The sequence below is a fragment of the Alligator sinensis genome, unplaced genomic scaffold (genome assembly GCF_000455745.1).
Source record: "Alligator sinensis unplaced genomic scaffold, ASM45574v1 scaffold499_1, whole genome shotgun sequence".
Classification (NCBI taxonomy): Eukaryota; Metazoa; Chordata; order Crocodylia; family Alligatoridae; genus Alligator; species Alligator sinensis.
Genome location: NW_005841864.1, coordinates 4,098,418 through 4,116,395, shown reverse-complemented (window position 1 = coordinate 4,116,395; position 17,978 = coordinate 4,098,418). Strand labels below are relative to the sequence as shown.

Genomic DNA, 17,978 nt, shown 5'->3' with positions numbered 1-17,978 from the left:
ACTCCATCCCCACTCAACCGCATGCTGTCCCTACCTCCCTGCTCTGTGTCTGGCCATGCACCACTCCCACTCAGCATTCGGGTGTGCGCTAAACACCCCCCCCCTCGGTGTTTGGCCGTACACTAACTCCCCCCTCCCCCCCCGCTCAGCATCCAGCCACCAGAGGTACTTAGACTAAAAAAGGTTGAAAAAGCCTGATCTATACTGATCTTTAAGAGTTTTTAAGTTTTTAAGTTTTTGTAGAACAAGAATCAGGCATTTTGCTAACTGAACTTCCACAGCTGTTGCTCATGCAGTGCCTGCTTCCTAGCTAAGTAGAGACTAGGATAATTCATAAATGAAACTTCAGGAACATTTGTAGATGAACTGATAGATATTTTACAACTAAAATATACATTTAAAGTAGTCTAAAATGCTGATAATATTCCACATATTTAATTTTATAAACTAAATAGCCATGGTTTTAATTTTGTTTTGTTGAAAATTTTAAAAATATTCCAATTAGGCTCCAATACAATGCATTGTATTTAAGACTATTGTATTTAACATATTAAAATGTTAAAGGCATGTGATACAAATGCAGTGCATTTTATGCTCCAAATAATTCTGAAACACCTGAACTGTTTTTTCCTGTACACCCCCCAGAATTTTACAAGACAAAACATCCCTTTAGGGCTGTGCATTTATATGCCAAATTTCAACCCAGAGGAGACTGCAACTAGCACTGTAAATGTGCTGATGATAGTTTTATAATGGAAAGCCTGAAAGAGCCTTAAGTACAGTCTCACTAATGTAATGCTATAATACATAACCAGTCTAATTTGGAGCTAAAAGCCAGTTATCAAGTAATACTTTTGTAGAGCTAATATTGTTAACATCTTAATTTTCCTCCTCTTTTAGATTTGAATTACAGTTTACTTTAAAATGAAATCCACTTACAAGATGCATAATGGCTTTCTACTTTAATTTTGCTGTTGTGATTGGTTTTATAGTTGTCCAAATTGTCTTTTTTTAACCCATCTATGGAGCCCATTGCAGTGAAATAATTATGCAGAACACAATATAGACTCCATGTGCAAATTGTACCAATTATATTATCATAACTTGATTAGGAAAAGGTTTGCAAAGGAAATGAGTATCAACATGGTTTACATTAGGAATGAAGCTAGTGCCTTCAGATTGTTTATCATCTCTCTGAATGTGCATAAAAGACTAGTAGCTCTGTCATGTCAGCTTCTTAAAAGTAGCCTGCATCCCACTAGAAACTGACAGCGTTGTCATGGAGTTGCACTCAGATGTCAAGGCAAAGATAAAACCGATTTCTAGTTAATAACTGAGTTATAAACAGAAAGTAAACTAAGATGGGTAAACAAAATCAAATGGCCTGTTATAATATTGGATACCTTCTGTATCTCTCTGCCCTTCCTTCTCAATCATGTTATAAATAGTCAGTTGGTGCTTTTCAATTAAAGACTTGTATAATTAATATTTGATGGCAAAGAGCTACAGTTTTAAGGGAACAGGTCACCTGGTATATTCAATATTCTGCCTTGTGTGGATACAACACAGGTGTGTGTATACTATGTAAATCTCTTAGATGGGTCTCCCCCCAAGTATGATTGTGCCTGTGCAGAGGATAAAGGCATTTATATTGCTTCATTTGCCTGAATCCAGGAGTTATGCCTCCCAAAGCAATTTGCAACATTCCCTTTCTTCTACTGTCACATTTAATCATTTTAGAAAATTTGCAAGGAAGACACAGGTCAGATATGTTTGTCCATGTGAATATCAGGGCATGAGCTAATATATTCAATAATCCACATGAAAAGAGTTAACATGACCTGACTGATGGAATCAATGCCATATCATTATTCCACAGTAAAATTAGGTAATATACTATATTTACTCAAATATAAGATGATCCTGAATATAAGATGACCCCCTAATAATTAGCTTCTATATATGGAGAATTTATAAATTTGTTACCATTTTCCAGGTATACAATCTAAGTACTGGAGAGCTGTCTTAAATCCTTCCCCCGGCAACAGCACAGGAAGCAGTGGTGGGGGTGGACAGTCAGGTGGGCCCCTTGCCCTCTGTTCTGCCCACTTCTTCCCTCTGCAGCCTTCCTAGTCCCTGCCATCTGCACCCCACACTCCCACCTCCCCTCTGCTCCTCCCCCACTCCTCCCAGTCTGCCTCTTCCCACCCACTCCCTGCAGTCTCTGCCCCTTCTCTCCCAACTCCTCCCAGTCTCTGCCTCTTCCCCCTACCCACCTTTATGTCAGACACTTCTCAGAGCACAGCAGATGGAAACTCAACCCTTTCCTGGCCATGCAGCACTGTTAGTGTGCTGATTGGCTGGTAAGGGCTGAGGTTCCAGTGCTATGAGGGGTGGGGAGGAAGCCAGAAGCTCCAGAGTGGAAGTGGAGGGAAGGGCACAGGAGGCTGCTGTGTGTCTGACTCTGGCCCCAACCCAAGCTCAGGGCCAGAGTCAGAGCTGCAACAGCCACCTGATCCCCACTTCATTTCATATGTGAATGTAAGATGAGGGGATTTTTTCCCCCATGTTGATTTGAGGTTAAAAACCTTATCTTATACTGGATTAAATACAGTATTAAAAATAAACTGTACGGCCCCAGTTAAAGTAATAAACTTGTTTTATTTGAGCTGCATTATCATATGTTTGTTATTGTTTACTGTTATGATCTCTTCATAATGCTCTGAAGTGTAAAACATAAGATTCATCTGATTTTATTATTTCTTTTAATAGTGGCTAGTATTCAGAAGCTTCCTGCAGCATCTGTTCTAACAGACATCAATTTCCCAATGAAAGGCAGAAAAGGAATGGTTGACTGGGCGCGAAACTCAGAAGACAGGGTTGTCATTCCAAAAAATATCTTCACCCCTATGTCATCAGGTAAATAAATATTCAGGCACAATATTATATTGAAGGAGAAATTTTGCTCATTAGATTAAGGAATCTGAGAATTGTTGTCCCATATGGCTACTTCTTAATGTATTAATATTTCTTTTAACAATCTCCAAAATGGATATTTTACTTTACTGATCCCCATATGAATTTGTTGAGGCTTGATTTATGTATTAAGGGATTTTTAAGGTCTTGTAGAAATTCAAAGTATTACCAGTTACATTGTCTTGCCTGTAGTTTACAATATTCATGCATCTTAGCATACATGTGTTCATAGAAAATAAAAAGCTCAACATTGTATTCTCCTGATTCTACTGTAGACATTTTCAGGGACATTTTCCTGTCACCACATTACAGCATCATAGAGACTGATCTTATTTCTACTGGCTGATCCTCTCTAAACTGTTCACAGTGGTTCCAAGGCCAGTATGCAATATACTCTCCCACCCTAAACAAGTATATTGCAGACTCACCCCTACATGTTAAAAATGTCCCCTATAGGTATTTCAAAATGAAATGCCAGTATACACATACCATATTTACCCAAATAGAAGACAATCCTGATTATAAAACAAACCCCCAGTAATTAAATTCTATATGTGGAAAAATGATAACTTTGTTATAATTTTCCAAGCACAGAATGTAATTATTGGAGGTTTCCTTTCAATTTGTCCCTCTTCCACTGCTACAGCAGGGAAAATAAATCTGAGGGGTCAGGTAGCCCCTTTGCTGTTTGCTTCCCCCAAACTTTTTTCCCCTGGCAGCCCCTCCCCTCTCTCCTTACTATCAGACCCTACTTTCCCTGAGCACAGAGAAATGAGGAGCAAATTTGAAAACAATAATCTTGAAATTAAACATGGCTATAGTAATTTGCATATAATACCCATACACTTAGTTAATCCAGACTTGATGCATGTTACCTTTACTCCATAAACACACTTCTGAGCATCACTTTGGCACCTATTACATGTCGCACAAACTACGCATGATATTAGTCCAAAGGCTCATAATTTACCACATTGTTCATTGGGTTGGGCCCCAGCAGGCTCAACAGCATTTCAAGCTTTGGTGATCCCACATCTCAGCACTGCTCAGTATGTGTGTGTACTTCAGATACTCCGCACCCCACAAAGGATCAATGTAGCCGGTTAGCCCCCCACTCATGACTGGAACTGGGTGTTCATGTCACAAGCCCTGGAATCCTTAAAAAGTTTATATGAATTTGAGATGCAGGGCAACCTGGTCTGGCTTCATTTCATGGAGGGTGGGACTACACTAATCATATGTTCCAGGCTGGGAGAGTGGGTGGCAGAGAGATTCTGAGTTAATGGTTTTGGGGTCCCATTTGGTACTGTTTGCCAGGCATTTAAGGCTGGTGAAGAAACACGAATCATTAGACAAGGAGAAGAAAGGCACAGTTCAGCTGTGAGAGTGAAGAGGAAATTGAAATGTATTCAATGTAGTGGCTAAACTTGACTTGAAATAGAGTCAGTGCTGAGGGAGATTGAGCATAATAGGTATTACTACATGTCTTATTCAGATGGGCTGCATTAACCTATCCTTGTGGTAGGTTCCCATCAACACATCAAATGTAGCAATTTTGGCACCAAGAGAAAGGTGTAAGGGCTGGCTCTGGTCCTCCTGGTGTTGGCCTGGTATTGCAGTACCTCCAGGCCTGGTGCCAGTTTCCTGAGGAGGAAACATGCACATGATTTTTCTTAAGGGCTAAAATAAAAAAATGTATAATTAAAATAAAATACCTGCACATACCTATCCCTAGCGACATATGCTGGCTAATGTATTGGTAAAGACAATATTTTAAAACATTTAAACTTTTTGGATTCAATTAATTTTTTGTTTGTTCTTTTGTTTTTTAAAGAATTAGATGAATCAACTGTATTCGTGCTTGGAGCAGTTTTGTACAAAAATCTGGAACTTATTTTGCCCACTTTAAGGTAAGAATTTATTTCAGCTTATACCATAGATTGCATTGCTTCAGGGGCATAACTCTAGGGCATGTCAAGATGAAAGCAGTCAACAAAGAACGTGTGTGTTCATCATTTGCATTTTTGCACCATTCTTTAAAAATGTACATTTGCAATTCCTTTATGTATTGTGGGGTATGTGATGTCAGGAACCTGTAAATCCAATTGGTATACTGTAACCTGAGGAAAGACAAAAGTTTGTCTAACAGCTCCTGCAACCATAGAGATATCACAGAGATCCTCACCTCTTACACATTTCCTGGCCCATCATGGCTACAATAACACTCCAACTCTACTATAATGTAACTGGCATTTTATCTGAACTGTAGCTTGAAATAAAAGTTTCTTTGTAAGTATGTCAACTGATGAACAGCTGTAAAATAATACTCAAGCTACGTATACTTGGACTTAATACTGCTGTTCTCTAGTAGTGTACATGCTCTAGCAAGGAAAGAATCACCTGGTATACCAATAGTGCTGGCCCTCATTTTCACTAAAAAATGGGCAATCCCCCTCCAAACCCTAGTGCCCTGTGGTGAGGGAAGGGGTGGGGCAGGGACAGGGGCCCCAGCCAGGCCAGTGGAGGCTCAGAGCCTGGGCGGCCCATCTAGGCATGCGGGGGGCAGGGGGTTCCTGCCACTGCACACACCCTTGCGGACACCCAGGGGCCATGTGCCCTCCAGATATGTGTGTAGGCTAGAGGCAGCAGCCACTTCACACTGGGCTTTGCACCCTGAGCCCTGCACACAGATCAGGGGGAACATGTGTCCTCGAGGCCTCCATCAGGGTGCATGCAGTGGCAGGAGCCCACTGTGTGCCTGGATGAGCTTCCCAGGCTTTGACCCTCCCCCAGCCTGGCCAGAGCCCAACTCATCTGGTGACAGGGGGTACGGAGGCATAGGCAGCAGGGTCTCAAGGCAGCCCAGCCACGAGCTTCAGGTGGCTGCAGCAGGGGTAGGGAGGGGGATGTGCAGTGGCGAGGTGGAGAGTGGAACAGGGGCCAGTGATGCAGAGCCAGGGTTGGAGCAGGATGGAGCCATGAGTGGCTCATCTGGGGGGGTACGGGGCAGGGGGAACATGCAGCCCAGGAGGGAATGGGGGTTGCATGCCCCTAGATCTGCATGTGGGATGGGGCAGACGGGCCGGGGAGGCACATTTCTCAGCTCTTTGGCTCTGCAGTGGCAGCAGTGCTGGGAGGGAGTAGGAGCACTATGGTGAATTTTCAGGAGCCCACCCCATAGCATGGCCGCTGCATGCTGCCCCAACTCCAGCCCACCATGCCCTGCTCTGTGTGCAGATCCAGGAGCATATACCCCCTGTGCCCTCCCAGGCTGCAGCATTCCCCCTTAGTCCCTACACCCCCCAGATGAGCTGCTTGTCCCATGCCCACCCTGGCTGTGCAGTGCCGGCCCCTGCTCCACTCCCCCCTCACCACTGTGGGGTCGGGGGGAAGACTGAGGCCCCAGCAGTGAGGGGAGTGGGGCACAGGCAGGAAAAGGGGATGGGGAGGGTGGGGGACAAGTGGAGGCCTGGGAAGCATGTGTCCCCCAGGTCTCTGCTTGTCCCACCACCCAGCCTGGCCAGGCCCACTCCCCCCAGCTCCTGCCATGCCCCCCCCACTGCCACTGCCCTTTCGCCTTCCCCCACAGACTTACCTGCTGGGGGGGGGCACATCCCCAAGTAATTTTTTATCCCTCCACCTAGATCTGCCCCCCCTTCTCTGCCCACAGACTGACCTGTGGGGGGTTGGTCGGGGGGGTAGACCTGTGAGGGGGTAGATCTTGGGTTGCTTTTTAATTTAAAAATGTATCTCCTACCCAAAAAGGTTGGCAACCACTGCCTTAGTGAAAAGTTGCTTGAGCCTTATTGCTTGAATGTTAAAGCAGAGGTTGCAGCCTTCTGACTAGTGGAGCTTGGAGTGAGTTATTTTTGTGTGATTAGGTTTTAAATAAAAACCTGCCTGGTACTGTGATTACATTCTCCTTACTATTTACATGCATTGTATTTATTCATTTGTATTAAGCTGAACTGTGAAAGCCTTACTCATGTTGAGTCATGCCTTCCTTCTTGAACACACTGATGCTGTTTGCATGCAAGGTGTTATTCATCATGAACAAGGGGAATACAGTCTGCCTTTATATAACTCCTGGAAGTGGGGTAAATAAGCACAATATAGCTTAGAAATCCTGTTGGATAAGTGTTCCACAATGCATTGTGCTAAATAAAATGGCTACTGCTGCTGCTGCCAAAAATATGTAAACAGTGAAAATAAAGTTAAGCAAAGAAAGAGACCAAAATCTAAGTCAAAGCAGGAAGCCATGTGTGGTACCTCTAAAGGCCACCTTATTTGGACTCAAAGGATGCATCTCTATGAGCAAGAACATGCATTTCCCAAAGGACAAATAGGAGTGATTTTCAAAGCAATATTCAGTGACATATTTGCAACATTTGCTGTTCTCTATTCATGGTTTTTATACTCATCTCTCTCACTCGAGGAATTATAAATGTAATTCTTTTTTTGGTCCAACAAAATGCTGCTGGATAGGGGAAGGTGAGTGGATATGTCAGGAGACTGGTAGTATGGAATTATATTTTCACTTGGGGTAAGGCACAAGTCAAAAAACCCAAGACTGAATCGATTCAGTCTTTGCAGGCTAGTCTAAAATGCAAAGATTAAACTGAGAAACAACTGGAGCCACATTTACCTTTGATTCAGGAAATGCAGTCACATGCCTGCAGTGGCATGGGCAGAAGCCAGGGGGAGGGGTCGCTAGAGCAGGGCTCTCTGACACTTCTTCTTCCTGCTGCCCCAAGGACTCTGAGATTTCCAGTCCAGCATCACAGAAGGAGGACTCTTCAGAGTTGCTTATCATTTCATTTTCCTGCTGCCAGGTGCATGTGGGCTTTGTAGTCCACAGTCACAGCCAGCAGTAACTTTCAGTAAGTTTAGCAGGGCAGGGCAGGACAGCTCCGTACTTGGGGGAAAGGGAGGATAACCAGGGGAAGTAGGGTTTAAACCTCCTCCCTGGCCCCAGACCCCAGCCGGAGTTTGCCTGGGGGAGGAGGGGCAGTCCCTGCCTATCTCCCCCTCCCCCACACAACCATTTTCTGCTGGAGCTGACAGCACAACCCAGCTCAGGGCTGGAAAGCATGATGGGATGCTGGGGGACTCTGGTTTAACTTGGACCAGAAAGGGGTCTGGGGCAGAAGTTTCATAAACTGGCTTGACCCAAATCAATAAAGTCTGATACTACATTCAACCAAGTTTATCGTAAACCAGTTTCAGCCATTTTGAAACTGGTTAATATGCACTGAACTGCTGTTATGTTACAGGTTTAATTCAGTTTCTCATGACTTAAACCAGTTTTGTGTCACTTCTGTCCCTAGCCATATAGATTTCTGATTTAAATAAATCCCAGACTTGTAGTGATTGAAATCATGTAACAGTGAAATATGAAAATGCAAAGATGCATCTTCACTTGTAAAAAGAAAGCAGTTTAAATCATATTAAAGAAACCCACCTGATTTGATAGTGATAGTCATAGTAGTAGTTTATTTACATATTTTGTTAAAATAATACAATCATATGAACAATAAAAATATACATAATATTATAATAGTGTAACTCTGGCTGTAGTGCTACCCACAGCCACGGCCCAGTTTTCGGGATCCTGGGGTGTCAATAAGTCAGCTCCCAACCCGACTACAAGCTAGGAGCCACCACTTAGTGGAGTGCTCTCATGTGGTTTTCTCTGCACCGGATCACATACTGAATGACTATTTAAAAGAATTTATTATTTAGAATAACAACTAAGATATTAGCAGGTTCAACATCACATAGATAACAAAAAAAGTTTAATAGACTCAATAATAGTCTACACTAATAAATAAAAGAAAGTACTTATTATATAGAAGGGAAAAAAAGATTAATTAACTTCAACACTCAGGCAACTTATAACAGGCATATACACCTAATCAGCAGAAACTCCGCAGAATCACTGTGCCAGCAGCAAAGTAATCAACTGTGTAATGGCTACAGTTGAGCACCCATCGGAGCTGTGCTCGCTCTGACTCAGAAACGGAATTGCAATGCTGCCATCTGATCAGAAAGTGGAGTTGTCTGTCAGGACCTCAGGTGTAGCTGCTCCAGAGAATGGGGTTTCTTTCCTCTGCCCAGCCTTTTCTTAGTGCCTACAAACAGTCACACCATCCCCAAACACTTTCCCAAAGCAGCTACCCTGTGTTTGGCACCTGGAATCCCCCTTCTCTGCTGTAAATTATTGAGATTTCTGCTACAACTCCCACAAAGCCACAATTTCTTTTTGCTTCCCTTAGCCCTCCCAGAGAATCTTCCCTAGCTACCCTTTTCCCTGACTCCCTGTCTGTGGGTCCCTTCACCCTGGGAACTTAAGGGCATGGGGGCAGAGACGGTTTGCACAAACCCTGCTCTGTTAGCAAAGAATACCAAGTGATCCTGGGTACTCAGTAGCTTATAGCTCCTCTGCCCTCAGTAGTAGCTCTCCTACAAACAGTTCTTCTGGAAGCAGCCCTCTCAGAAGCAAACATTCTGGCCACAGCCCTTAGCTACGGTCTCAGCCCCACTCCTGGGCTTCCCACCCCAGAGTTCCAGCTGTCCAATCACGTGCATGTTCTGCAGCTTTTAGCTCCAAATTGGTTATCTCAGCTGCTACATCTGTGTGGACTCCCTGCTGCAGATCCTCTTCCCAACAGTGTGAATCCCTGATTGGAATTGCAAGCCCTGAAAAAACCATCCAGCACCTTTACAATAGTATTTGTATAGTTTGAGGTATAATTTTTGCAAGCAGTAAGAATTTCCAATCTACCAGTTTACACAAAATTAAAACAAAACATGGTATATGCTAATACAAAAATAGATAAAATGAAGCAGTGTACAATAAAGTAAAATAAATTGGAGAATTCTGTTCAATTCTGGCCATTATTCTTTGTGCAAGTAACCTGTCTTATGCTCCTAAGGAGTATAGGACAGGCTGAGTATAGGACAGGCTCTGCGTTGTTAGAGAGAGACTAAATTGTTTTTTTCTTCAGTAGCCCAGTATTTAAAATTTTCCACTGATGGCAAAATCTATGTTCCACCTGTTTCTTCAAAAAATAAACAAGACTGCAAATAGTGATTTAAGGCATCTCACATTCTCCTGCAGGAACATATTTTGTCCAAATATGGGGTCTGACACCACTTGCTCATTACAATGCAGAGCTCATACAAGTGAATCACAGTCTAAGGTCTCTTGTTTTAGTTTTGAACCACAGATAGGTAGGTTTCTAGGCCAAAGGAGAGCTTTATTAATCTCAAAAAGGGGAAGTTCAAGAGTCTCACCTCCTGTGTATCTGTATGTATGCCAGCATCTTTAAATCATAAATTTACATCTCATTTTACATGTAAGGAAAATGTTGAGTCAGTGATTTCCAGTGCATTTCTCAGGCCATTTGTCTGGAGGAGAATATAGATGTTATTTAACCATCCAAACAAGGGTTTATTTGGAAAAGGAGGGACTTCTAAAACACACTTCCTAGGGTAGCTGGTAGGCATAAAAGATTTACTAATTATTCAGTAGTTTAGAATGTTTAATTGAGCTACAATGCTTACATTAATCAGCCCTGTTTCAGTGCTCATGAGCCAGATGCCAGCCAGCAGGGCTCCTTAAGCAGGGGGCAGGGACGAGGTTTATTCCCCTCTCTCCAGCGTCCAGTGGAAGGGGTTTATTCTGCTGCTAGCCCAAAGCAGGGAGTGAGCAGCAGTGGCAGTCAGGGTGGGCAGACCTTGCTGTGGTCCCCTGGGGGTAGAGAGGGGAATATCCTCCCTCCTGACCCCCTCTTCCTCAGGGACCAGGTCGGCCAGCGCCTGGCCACACCATGCAGCAGTGAAGGAGGAGCACCCAGCAGACCTGGCTCAGGTCCCTGCCAGTGGGACAGGGAGGAGGAAATTTCATAGATTTCATAAACATTATGGCTAGAAGGGACCTCGTAATATCGGGTCCAGCCCCCCGCCTAAGGGGCAGGAAGTCTCCTAGGGTCAAAGAATCTCAGCAAGATAGGCATCCAAATGTTTCTTGAAAGTGTCCAGAGCAGGTGCTTGCACCACCTCTGGGGGAGTCTATTCCAGGCTTTGGGGGCTCGGACAGTAAAGAAGTTTTTCCTTATGTCCAGTCTAAAATGGTCTTCCAGGAGTTTGTGACCATTGGAACTTGTCTTCCCCTGGGGCGCTCTGGTGAACAGATATTCCCCCCGACCCTGATGCACATCCCTTATGTAATTATAGGCTGCCACCAAGTCACCCCTGAGCCTCCACTTCTCCAGGCTGAAAACTCCCATGGCTTTCAGCCTCTCTTCATAAGGCATGATCTCTTGTCCTCTGATCATGCGTGTGGCTCTCCTCTGGACTCTTTGAAACTTCTCCACATCCTTTCTGAATTGCGGAGCCCAGAATTGGATGCAGTACTCCAGCTGCAGCCTCACCAGGGTCAAGTACAGTGGGAAGATGACTTCCTGGGTCTGCTTCTGACACCAGCGTCCAGATAATTTATAAAGACATTAAAGAGTACAGGTCCAACAATGGAGCCTTGGGGGACACCACTGGTCACTGTGTGCCATGTTGATTCAATTCTCTCAACTACCACTCTCTGGGTCCGACCTCGGAGCCGGTTCCCCAGGCATCAAACTGTAGGGTAATCAAGGCTGCAGTTCCCCAGTGTCTCCATGAGGATATCATGGGACACCAGGTCAAAGGCTTTTTTAAAGTCTATATATATGATAGCAACCTCTTCCCCTTTGTCCATGTGATGCATCACCTTGTCATAGAAGGAAATGAGATTGGTCAGGCAAGACCTACCCACAACAAACTCATGCTGACTATCCCTCAGAATGTTGCCTTCTGTTAGCCTGTTGATAATGGTTTCTTTGATAATTTTTTTCAAGATCTTTCCAGGGATTGAGGTCAAAGTGATTGGTCTGTAGTTTCCTGGGTCTTACTTCTTACCCTTCTTGAAGATAGGCACCACATTGCACCTCTTCCAATCTTCGGGTACTTCACCCGAGCACCGCAAGTTCTCCAATATCCTTGCCCATGTCCATGTTATGATGTCTGCCAGTTCCTTTAGCACTCTTGGGTGCCATCTTTCTGGAACAGCTGATATATGGGTGTCCAGCCTCTCAACGTGTTCCCTCACAATCTCTATGTCAGTGGCGGGAGTATATTCACCCTCTGCCTGGTCATCCTGCACATTGTCAGGCAGGGTGGTCCCTTTGGGCTGGTGAAAGACTGATGCAAAGTAATCATTAAGCAGATTGGCTTTTTCCTGTCTTCCATCCTTTATAAGCTTCTCTTTTTAGACGTAGAAGGTCCAAGGGGGTTGCTGAGCCCTTTTACTACCTTTCCTACGGGCTGGAATGGACTTCCCTTATGCTCCTTAGATCACTTCCTTAAGGAGCGATCACTCATCGTGAACGCCCCTCCCTGTCAAAGCATGGCCAATTAGGGCCTTGACAACAAGTCATAGATTCATAGATGTTAGGGTCGGAAGGGACCTCAATAGATTATCAATTCCGACCGAGTGCTGGGTTCACATGACCCCAGCCAGATGCCTATCTTACCTCCTCTTGAAGACCCCCAGGGTAGGGGAGAGCACCACCTCCCTTGGGAGCCCATTCCAGATTTTGGCCACTCTAACTGTGAAGAAGTTCTTCCTAATGTCCAGTCTAAATCTGCTCTCTGCTAGCTTATGGCCGTTATTTCTTGTGAACCCAGGGGCGCCTTGGTGAGTAAAGCCTCACCAATTCCCTTCTGCACCCCCATGATGAATTTATAGGCAGCCACAAGGTCACCTCTCAACATTCTCTTGAGGAGGCTGAAGAGGTCCAGGTGCCCTAGTCTCTCCTCGTAGGGCTTGGCCTGCAAGCCCTTAACCATACAAGTGTCGCTTCTCTGGACCCTCTTGAAGTGTGGTGCCCAAAACTGGATGCAGTATTCCAACTCCAGTGTGACCAGTGCCCAATACAGGGAAAGTATCACCTCTTTGGTTCTGTTAGTCATGCATCTTCTGATGCATGATAAAGTGCAGTTAGCTTTGCTGATGACTTCATCACACTGATGACTCATGTTCATCTTGGAGTCCACTAGGACTCCAAGATCCCTTTCCACTTCCGTGCTACCGAGCAGGTCATTTTTTAGGCAGTAGGTGTGCTGGACATTTTTCCTCCCTAGGTTCAGCACTTTGCATTTCTCCTTGTTAAATTGCATTCTATTGTTTTATGCCCATTTGTCCAACCTGTCCAGGTCTGCCTGTAGTTGTTCCCTGCCCTCCAATGTGTCCACTTCTCCCCACAGTTTTGTATCATCCGCAAACTTGGACAGAGTACACTTCACCCCCACTGCCCATGTCCTTTCAGGTCGATACTGACCCATCCACCACCACTCTCTGGGTATGACCGTCTAGCTAATTTGCCACCCACCGGACTGTGTAATCATCCAAGTCACAGCCTCTTAATTTGTTCACCAGTATGGGGTGGGATACCATATTGAAGGCCTTCCTGAAGTCTAAGTAAATGATGTCTACCCCTACTCCTGTGTCCAGGTGTTTTGTAACCTGGTCATAAAAAGAGACTAGATTAGTTGGGCATGATCTACCTGCTATGAACCCATGCTGGTTTTCCCTCAGCATAATTTTTTCCTGCTGGGCTCTCACATATATGAGCCTTAATAATCCTTGCAAAGACTTTGCCTTGGATGGAGGTGAGACTGACTGGCCTATAGTTGCCTGGATCCTCCTTCCTCCCCTTCTTGAAAATAAGGACCACATTGGCCCTTTTCCAGTCCTCCGGGACCTCTGACCCAGTGCTATTTGTTGAGGACGTGTATTGATCTTTGACATAGAGCGCCACAGCCCCACCTTTCCTCCATGTTCTATCTCTCCTGTACAGCCTATTGCCCTTGATATTTACCGCCCAGTCATGGGTTGAATCCCACCATGTTTCAGTGAGCCCCACTATGTCCGGGTTTGTGTTAGCTAGCAGGACGGCAAGTTCCTCCTGCTTGTTCCCCATACTATGAGCATTAGTGTAGAGGCATTTAAGCCCTCTGGGGTATTTTCCCCCCCCCCCCCCGATCCTAGGGCTATTTGGACCCCTGCCACTTACCTGGGTACTTCTCCTGAGTTTAAGAAAGTTAGCTTTATAGTGAAAGTGATCAGCTCATGGTCACTGTATTCCAGCTTCCCATCGATTCTTAGATCTCTGACTAGATCATCCCCAGGTCCAGCAGTGTCTTACCTCTTGTTGGCCCATCAACTTGATACAGGTAGAGCTCATCCACGCATGTGAGGAAGCTTTGTGACTGATCAGATTTCATAGATTTCATAGACATTAGGGCTAGAAGGGACCTTGGAAGATCATCGAGTCCAACTCCCTACCCCAGGGGCAGGAAGTCAGCAGGGATCATAGGATCCCATCAAGATAAACATCCGACTGTCTCTTGAAGATGTTCAAAGTAGGTGCTTGAACCACCTCTGGTAGCAGTCTATTCCAAACCTTGGGGGCTTGGACAGTAAAGAAGTTCTTCCTTATGTCCAGTCCGAAATGGTCATGGAGGAGTTTGTGACCATTCGATCTTGTCATCCCTTGGGGTGCTTTGGTGAACAGATGTTCCCCCAGATCCTAGTGAGCACCCCTGATAAACTTATAGGTAGCCACCAGATCACCCCTGAGCCTGTGTTTTTCCAGGCTGAAGAGTCCCATGGCTCTCAGCCTCTCATCATAAGGTCTGTTTTCCTGACCTCTGATCATGTGCATGGCTTGCCTCTGTACTTTCTCTAGCTTCTCTACATCCTTTTTTAATTGTGGAGCCCAAAACTGGATGCAGTACTCCAGCTGCAGCCTCACCAAGGCTGAGTACAACAGGAGAATGACATCCTGGGATTTGTTTGAGAAGCATCTATGGATGCAAGCCAGCATTTTGCTTGTTTTACTAGCTGCAGCATCACATTGATATCTCATGTTCATCTTGTGGTCAATCATGACCCCCAAGTCCCTTTCATCCATAGTGCTAGCCAGCGTAGCCCTACCAAGTCTATAAGAATGCTGCAGGTTTTTCCTCCCAAGGTGGAGAACTTTACATTTTTCAGTGTTAAACACCATCAGGTTCTCATCCACCCATTTCCTGAGCCTGTCAAGGTCATCCTGGATCACTCTCCTGTCCTCAGGTGTGGACGCTTTACCCCAAAGTTTGGTGTTGTTGGCAAAGTTGGCCAGTCCGTTTCTGATACCAATGTCCACATCATTAATGAAGATGTTGAATAGTATAGGTCCCAGGACAGCCCAAGTGTGTCCCAAGCTTAGTTTAAAGCCTGGGCTAGTTCAGCCAAGGCTAGTGCCTGGGCTGGCCACACCCCTCCAGCACAGCTTGCATCTGAGGACATAGTATTTGGCTGAGTGCTCTTCCCATGAGATGTCCAGGTAGTTAAAGTCTCCCATGACAGACATGCATGGAGAGCATGCAGCCTCAGCCAGTTCCCTAGCAAATTCATGGTCAAGCTCTTGTTCCTGATTTGGATGTCTGTAGTAGGCTCCTACCATTGTATCCCCTTCACTATGTTTCCCTCATATTCTAACCCAGGGGGTCTCCAGTCCTCTTCCTTGGGTACCAACCTCTGCTTGTAGAGAAGTGTACTGCTTCTTCACATAGAGAGCTACACCCCTGTCCCTTTTTCCAGCACCATCTCTCCTGTACATGGTATAGCCATTTATACCCATGGTCCAGTCAAAGGAGGAGCCCCACCAGGTCTCTGTTATCTCTATAAGATCATAGTCATTGCTGTTTAGGAGAAGGACCAGTTCCTCCTGTTTAGTCCCCAAGCTCCTGGCATTTGTGTACAGACAAGTAAGTGTGTTGTTGGAGGCCCTAGGCTTCCTTGCACTCCTGTAAAATCTCCATTCCTGGGCTAGGGTAGGAGTGGGTTCCCTTGAGCCTGTGGTTGATGCTTGGTGAGCTTGCACTGATGGTTGTCCGCCCTTCCCCTGGCAAGCTTAGTTTAAAGCCTGGGCTAGTTCAGCCAAGGCTGCTCCTCGGGCTGACCACACCCCTCCAGCACAGCTTCCTTGCAGCTGAGGACATGCTCTAGTGCCCCCCAGCTACTGGCCTGAGCAACCGCAGGCATGTGCCCACATTTCCTCAGTCCACAAGGAATGTCTGTACTGTTACAAATTGGTTCAACCTAGGCAGGTTAGACTAAAGTGCAAAGATCGAATTAATTCAGGCTCTGACTTTTTGAATGTCTGTCTTTGGCAGGGCACTGTTGGTGCCTGCCACTTTAAGGGCTGAGCCAAACAGCCAGCAGGTGCTTGATTATGGCTGCCATTTTAGAACTCTGGTTGCCTATATAACCAGAGTAGTTCACTGCTGCCAGGCCAGACAGAAACATCGCCTAGCTGAGCTGCAGCAGGAACAATCTTGAAGGTAAGGGCAGGAGCTTACAGGGATGGTTTGGAGGCTCCTGGTCGTGGCCATGACCTAAAACTGCACCCTGTTTGGGAAGGGTGGCCTGGTGGGGCTCCTGGTGGCATGGGAGTCCCCAGGAAATGCCAGGCCAGTTACCTCCCCAGTGAAAGGTGAGGAGGGGCACCTTAACCCCAGCCCCCATCTTCAGGTGGGTTTTGGAGGCAGCTGAGGAAGTAGTAGGGGCCAGGTATGCCCACGAGTATGCACCTGAGCCTAGCAGGGATATACGGTCCCAGAGACCCCAGAGTGGGTAGTATGGAGAACATTGGGAGTCCCCACACAGAGTAGGACTGAAGTGCGAGTAGGCCTGAAGGACTATGCATGTGAGGGGGCTCAGTAGGGCTGAAGTTGGAGTAGATCTGAAGGACAGCCCAAGGGGCGCACTGAGTAGGGTCGAATGAGAGCAAACTTGAAGGACAGCTCAAGGGCCAGCCCCATGAGAAGATGTGCCCAGTGAGAGGCTTGGAGCAGAATTAGCCCAGGGTTTGGCATAAGGACAGCCCACATAGAATAGGGGAACATGCAGGAACCAAAGGTTCTGCGTGGCAAGGCCAGTATGGGAGTAACAAAGCCTGATGGCCCAAGAGGGGCCGCTCAAGAAAGAGCAGGGCAGTGGAGTGTGACCCATTAACAGGCAGTATGCCAGAGGCCCCTGTGAGAGAGGGGCAGAGTGGAAGAGGCCTCTTGTGAAAGGGGAGGTGGTTTGAATGTGTGTGTTTGTGGAGCCCAATTTTGGACTCAGTTCCTCCAGTCTCAGATTGGGAGTAATATTAATTTGGATGCCATCTGAGAGGCTTGGGTTGTAGTGCAGGGGAGGAGCAGAGCTGCAGATAGCGCCTCATGGCATTGGGGCAATAATGGGCAGTCTCCCACATTATACCAACAGTTTATGAAAACAACAAAGACGTGGCAGGCACAACTAGGCAGATTGCCCATAGAAACAGGTGGGCGGGCCAGCAGGAGATCTGGTGCTGAGCTTGCCCCTTGTTATAGTGTCCTTAGCCCCATAGGACAGTTCAGGTGATTTGTAGAGCTGCAGACAGAGTGTTAAAACCTTTCTAAAATATTCATTTCCTGAAGCATATATATGGCATTTACATAATACATGATGATATTGTGATGAGCAATGACTCTATTTGCTTGGGATAACCTTGCTCCTATCATTGCCTCTCTTCAGTAACATGATTAACCTTTCATTGTTCCAAAGGAAAAAAAAAAACTCTGCAATCTATATCACATCATCATGAAATCTCTACTTCTACTTAGAATGGTACAAATAAGAGTGAGGTGGTATAAATATTCTGTTATCTATGTACTAAATGCAGCTTACCTATAAATGTTTTGATGCCATAAGTGGATTTTTTGAAATACCATTATAAATTCACATCTGAAAATATATCTAAGATCTTTGGACATTAGGAGCATGTCCCCATGAATGGGAATGTGTGTTTCCCTGGAGAAAGACCATAGAGGTATAATGTGTATCACTGCTACGGAGAACACCTGTGTCACTCATGCTCTGGGCTCCTGGGGCC

At 45.5% G+C, this 17,978-nt stretch overlaps 1 protein-coding gene across 1 annotated transcript in view; it reads left to right on the top strand.

Moving 5' to 3' along the window:
• Positions 1 to 17,978, top strand: part of ADGRB3 (adhesion G protein-coupled receptor B3) — a 738,716-nt gene that overhangs the window by 425,577 nt on the left and 295,161 nt on the right. The window contains exons 13-14 of the mRNA XM_006016642.3: positions 2,773 to 2,919; positions 4,811 to 4,886. Of these exons, the coding sequence (XP_006016704.1) occupies positions 2,773 to 2,919; positions 4,811 to 4,886 (223 nt within the window). The remainder of the gene's footprint in view (positions 1 to 2,772; positions 2,920 to 4,810; positions 4,887 to 17,978) is intronic.